At 52.1% G+C, this 6,000-nt stretch overlaps 1 protein-coding gene across 2 annotated transcripts in view; it reads right to left on the bottom strand.

Annotated features, from left to right (window-relative positions):
- Positions 1-3,439: 3,439 nt before the first annotated feature.
- LOC118659102 (complement C3-like) overlaps positions 3,440-6,000 on the bottom strand; it is a 29,929-nt gene continuing 27,368 nt past the window's right edge. For both annotated transcript variants that reach the window (XM_036315158.1, XM_036315159.1), the window contains 5 exons: positions 5,871-5,960; positions 5,511-5,597; positions 5,338-5,427; positions 5,098-5,236; positions 3,440-4,694 (listed from right to left, as the gene is read on the bottom strand). In XM_036315158.1, coding sequence (XP_036171051.1) covers positions 4,562-4,694; positions 5,098-5,236; positions 5,338-5,427; positions 5,511-5,597; positions 5,871-5,960 — 539 coding nt within the window. In that variant the 3' untranslated portion in view covers positions 3,440-4,561. The remainder of the gene's footprint in view (positions 4,695-5,097; positions 5,237-5,337; positions 5,428-5,510; positions 5,598-5,870; positions 5,961-6,000) is intronic.

Below are 6,000 nucleotides of genomic sequence, written 5' to 3'. Positions count from 1 at the left end.
TGCTGTTCAAAGAACAACAATAGCTTTAAAATATGTCTAGGTGTCTGAGCAAGCGGGTTTGGGATCGGAAGAGGATCATTGTTGCGGGCGCTCCATTCCAGGGCCTCTGCCTTGTCATTTACAAAATGGGAGGAATAGCAGCCTCCCCACCTTACGGAGTTGCCGGGAGAAGAAAGAAGAAAAGATGTTAATGTGTGTGAAGTGCTTAGACCAGAGCCTGCACTTAAGTACTCAATATATGTTTGTGTTGACCCCTGGCTGGTTTGGCTCAGTAGATGGAGCATTGGCCTGTGGACTGAAGGGTCGCAGGTTCAATTCCAGTCAAGGGCATTTGCTTGGGTTGCGGACTCGACTCCCAGTAGGGGGCGTGCAGGACACAGCCGATCAATGAGTCTCTCTCATCATTGATATTTCTGTCTCTTTCTCCCTCTCTGAAATCAATACAAATATATATTTTTTAAAAAGTTTGTGTTGAGTTTTGTTTTAAGGCAGGGGGGAGGAGGATTCAGATCGAGTTCAACATGCCTCTCTGCCACTTACGACCCTGAGTCCATGACGGAACCCACAGAAGGGCTTTGTTTGCTCACCCGTAAAATGGGATCATAGCACTTGTGCCTATTGTAGGGCTGGAGGAGAGAACGAGACACACAGGAGATACCCACTCTGCCTTCAAGTTCCCAGGAGCATCAACAAAGAGATCACAATGCCCCCTGGGACGTCCTGGTGGGGTGGAGGGCCGGCCGTCGGGGCAGTATGCAGAGGAGGTGGTGTGTGAGTGCGAGAACCTCCGGGCCTGGCCTTGGGGTGGGAGAAGGAGGAAAAGCAGGACTTTCCACTTCTCCCGCCGCCTGCCGGTCTTCTGTTCAGTAAATGCTGAGTGCCAGACATTCCTGCCACATAAAATGACCCAGGGCTGAGAGGCCAGAGAAAGAGGCCAGCAACTCCATCATCACATCGAGCGTTTATTACGGGAGCCCCACATGAGGCGCGCCCTGGGTGGCTGCAACATGACATGGAGAGCCTCCGTGCCATGTGGTGGGTCCTAAGGGGCTATTAGGACAGGGCAGGGTGGATGTGGGCCTGGGGCGTGAGCTGCCCCAGAGAAGGGGAAAACATAAGGAGAAAATGCCTTACATACTTGCCTGGGGCAGGGCCAGGGCCTGTTCCCGGGACCAGCATGTCTGGGGCCGAGGGGAGGGGTCAGACGCGATCTCTAAGGGATTTATGGGAAAGAGTCTCTGTGCTGGACCTGGCCTGAGGGTTGGCAGTGGCCACGTCATGGGACAGTCTTCCTCCACAATTACTCTGGTGGAGCGGGAAACAGACCAGGAGCTGCCATTCCAATGGAGGAGAGAGTAGTGGTGAGACTTACTGAGAGGCGGTGGGGCAATGCAGTCAGTGTGGGAACGTGGACAGCAGGCAGGGAAACTGTGGTTTGCATTCTTTCTCTTTCTTTTTTTTTTTTGTTAACCTTCACCTGAATATTTTTTTTTATTGATTTTTAGAAAGTGTGCAAAGGAGGGAAGGAGGGAGGGAGGGAAACATCGATGTGAGAGAGATGCATGGATTGGTTGTCTCCTGAAGGTGTCCTGACCAGGGCTGGGAATCCAACCTGCAACCCAGGTACATGCCCTTGACCAGGGTTTGGCTCAGTGGATAAAGCGTCGGCCTGTGGACTGAAGGGTCCCGGGTTCGATTCTGTTCAAGGGCATGTACCTTGGTTGCGGGCTCCATCCCCAGTAGGGGGCGCGCAGGAGGCAGCTGATCCATGTTTCTCTCTCATCGACGTTTCTGTCTATCCCTCTCCCTTCTTCTCTGTAAAAAATCAATAAAAATATATTAAAACAAAAACAAACAAACCAACCAGAAACACCGTCCAAGGCTGGTTAGCATTCTTAAGACATCTCCTTTTGGAGAAGTAAGGTGCATGCCAACGTGACCAGACCCTGAGATCTGGGGTAAAACCGTCTGGGAGTAAATCCTCCCTCTTTACCTATTCACCATGGGCCACTGGGTGATGGTGCGGCTTCGCCATGCTTGAGCGGGGCAGAGAGACCAGGCCTGCGACGAGAGCGAAGACTGATGCGGGCTCATTGAGAGATCTCAACCACACAGGGATGCTGGCCGGGCCAGGTGGCGGCGGCTGTGTTTCCCAGAGATGGCCACTGTGTTCATCATCCACTGCTGCGTCACAACTTATCCCCAAAGGCGGCAGCTGAAAACAACAAACCGTCATTTCCCCGTGGCTCCCGTGGGCCAGGAATCTGAGCACAGCTTACTTAGCAAAGTGCCTCAGCGTTAAGGTTTCTCACCGGTGGCAGACGTGGTGGCAGCTAGGACTGCTGTCATCTCAAGGTTCGATGGATATGGTTGAATGTAGGTCCACCATTTTATTATTTATTTTCTGCTTATCTCCTTTGCTTTCTTCTTCTCTCTCTTTTTTTTTCTTGCATCCTTTTGGATTATTTGAATATTTTTAGAATGAATTTAGCTATTGAGTTTTTATTATCTTTAATGGTAGCTCTAGTGACCACAATATACATACTGTAGTTTGCATGGTCTACTTAGAATTAATATTTTACCACTTCAAGTGGAATGTAGAACCACTATTTAGTTCCCTCCCTCCTGTGTGTGTGTGTGTGTTATATTTTCATTGATTTCAGAGAGGAAAGGAGAGGGTGAGATAGAAACATCAATGATGAGAATCATTGATCGACTGCCTCTTGCACACCCCCTACTGGGGATCGTGCCTGAAACCCAAGCATGTGCCCTGACTGGGAATCAAACTGTGATCTCCTGCTTTATAGGTCGACGTGAAGTATGGTAGCAATCATCTCAGGTAGAAACTATAGTTTAACTTTAACCCTGCTATTTGGTTTCTGTACTTATTTGCTTGCTAAAATAATAGAAAAGTTATTTTGATTTTCTGAATTATATAAATTATCCCATTCGATTGAATACCCTATTGATTGTAATGTGAATATCCCATTGATTGTGGTCATACTGGTTATCAAAGCACATTCTTCTGTACCTGGGAAGGACAGCACAATTATCCCAAGGTCAGAGGGCTCCAGATAACGTATCTCTGTTGACTCAGTGGTCCCAAGCCCCGAGGGCTCTAGATAATGTGTTTCTGTCAACTCAGTGATCCCGAGACCCAAAACTATAATTTAGATAACATGCTTAAGTCTGTAAACTGCTTTTTGCAAACCAGGTTCCTCATTCCAAACCCTGGGATGTAATCAATATCTTTGTGGTCTTTGCCTCTGTAAGTCTGGAGTTGGGGCTGGGGAGGGCACTATGAGATCTGGGAGAGTGAAATGCCCCCTCATAGTCCCGGATTTGCAATAAATGTGACTCTTTAATTCGATTTCTTGAGGCGTCCTTGTGTGATTCGCGGGGTACATTACAACAGACGCTTAACCACTGAGCCATGCTGGCAGGTGTAAATGTTTATTGAACACTCACAACAACTCTCCAGCCTCCCCCTCAGGTCTTGTGCCATCAACTCAGTTTCCACCCATCAACCAGCTGGGCCTTCTCCCTCAGGCCTGGAACATTCCTCTGCTGCTTCAAAAGCCTTCAGTGGCACCCACTGCCCCTGGTAATGACCAAGCCCGATAGCCTGGTATTCAAAGTCCTTTATGAAGTCAGCCTCCTCAGTCCCATCTTTCTCTTCCTCCCTCTCATCTTCAGCCCCTCCTCATACACCAACTTCAAGCCATTCTGGAAGTCTCGCAGTCCCTCCAGCATTCCTGGGGTGTCCCTGGGCCAGATGGGCTGCTGCCTTGGCTTGGCAGGTTCCCCACTCCCACCCAAGTCCACGTTGATGAAACTCATTCATCCTCCTTTGCCCCTTGTCTTGGCTCCCCAGTTGCTGGGGTTACCCATCAAGCTTCCCTCAGGATCAGGTGCAGGATGAGGACCAAATTCATTCATTCATTCATTCACAACAATTTCTTGAGCACCTACTGTATACCAGCCCCTGATGTAGGAACAGAATACCACAGTGAGCAAGATGGATACATCCCTGGTCTTAAGGAGCGGACCTTGTTGGGCAGGGGTAGCACTCATTTAATAAGCAAACCAATGGATATCATAGACAATATATTTATAAGTGTTATTGAGGGAATAGAGCAGAGAAAGGGAAGAGAGTGTGATGAGAGGGGGTCTGTTTTAGATATGTTATTGAAGCAAGTACCTTTGAGGAGGTGACATTTAAATACCTCCCCTGAATAAGGGAAGGGTGCAAGTCACGCAGATATCTGGAGAAAGGGTGTACCCTGTAGAGGGGACAGTAAGCGCAAAGGTCCTGAGGTGGGAGTCAACTTGGGTGTTGAAAAGACACAAGGGAGGCCAGTGTGATTGGGATGGAGTAGGAGAGAGGAGGAGGCAGGTGCAAGCAACGCCAGGGCGGGCTCCGTAGGGCCCTCGCTGAACGCTGGAACAGGAGCAGTTGTCTGGAGCTTGAGTATGATGTTCCATGTTCTTTATCCGGGGTTAAGCCCAATGGCCTGGGCCTGCTTGGAGACAACCCGGCAGCAGTGGACGCCCCAGGGTCTCAGGACTTGCAGCCATGGGTGCTCATGTACTCTGAAAATCCCTCCAGTTGGCCCAGCAATTCCTTCTTTTTCACATCCCCATCCGCTGGCCAATGCATGAGGAATGTCTCCTTGCCCAGGACATAGTTGTAACTGTGGGTAAGGGAGAGCAAAGGTGAGGAGAGCCTGGTGCCCCCAGAGGCATGGACACTTCCCTTCCTTGTCCCTCTGCCCTGCTTGGCAGCCCCCCAGAGCCTCGGCCTATAGTGTCCACGCCACAGGGCCATCTTGGGTCCCCAAGCCTCTAGTCCATTCGTCTGGGGATGGAAAAAGGCTCCCCTTCCTCTGACTCTTTACTACCCCCGTTGGGACGCCGATCTACATCTCCTTCTACAACGTCCCCGTGTGAATGGTGTTCCCTGCACCTCCATTCAGTGTGGCCCTCAAACCCAGGACTCTACTGACACATGCAATAGAGATTTTGACACCAGGGACTGGGCTGCAGTAGGGGAGGGGCCCAGGCTGAGTCCCCAGGGCACAGGAGGCCCCCCCGTACTCAGATTTGACTCTCCACAGGTCTGACGTCCGGCCCATGATGAGGTATGACTGTTGTTCCTGCAGCTCCAGCGAGTCATGGCAGGAGGCATGGGTGACGAATTTCTTCATGTCCAGGGGCATGGCAGCAGCGTCCGTGCCTGGAGGAGAGGAAACCCAGTGTATGCCCAATGAGCATGCACAGGCCTGGCCCTCCCAGAGCATAGGGACCCGCCCATCGCTTCTGCCACCTGGGACGTACCACTCTTGATGATGGCTTGGAGCTGCATGTTGTAGTAGGTGTAGGGGCTGGAGGCAGAGGCCTCCACAGCCTCCAGCCTGGCCTTGAACACTGGGGAAGGCGGGACGGGAGGGCTTGTGTTGGTGTCTGGCCTGCAGGTGGGCCTCCTGCCTCCTGCCACACCCATAACTCACCAAAGTCCATGCCTGCCTCACAGGCCGCCACCTGGAGCTCCTCCTGCCTCGTCCAGCTGCTGTCCTTCTTCTGGGTCGGGCACAGTTCTGGAGGGGGAGGGGCAGCTGCTCTGGCGCGCTGGGGAGGGGCTTCCTTCCACCAGACCCCCATCAGGCCCCAGGCCTCTGCGCCTGGCCTTCCTCCGACCTCGGTGGGACTTGAGCGTATGTGTGCCAATCTGCCTCTGGGTCTCCTTCTCTCTGTGTGTCTCTGTCTTCCTATCGTGCCTACACTCATCAGCCGGGCGGCACTCAGGAGGTGGCCAAGGGCTTCTGGACCCCCAGCCTGGCAGCCTTGGCCCTACGTCCCCATGACCTCACCCTCAGCACATCGGCAGACGTCTTTGTAGCAGATCTTCCGCAGGTCAGATCGCTCCGTGGGCAGGTTGTAGAAGGAGCTGCACCTCCGGGCTGCGAGACCGGCGCGTGCCTGGGTTTGGCTTGGGCCCGC

The sequence above is a fragment of the Myotis myotis genome, unplaced genomic scaffold (genome assembly GCF_014108235.1).
Source record: "Myotis myotis isolate mMyoMyo1 unplaced genomic scaffold, mMyoMyo1.p scaffold_m19_p_6, whole genome shotgun sequence".
Lineage (NCBI taxonomy): Eukaryota > Metazoa > Chordata > Mammalia > Chiroptera > Vespertilionidae > Myotis > Myotis myotis.
This window is presented reverse-complemented; position numbering and strand designations above follow the sequence as displayed.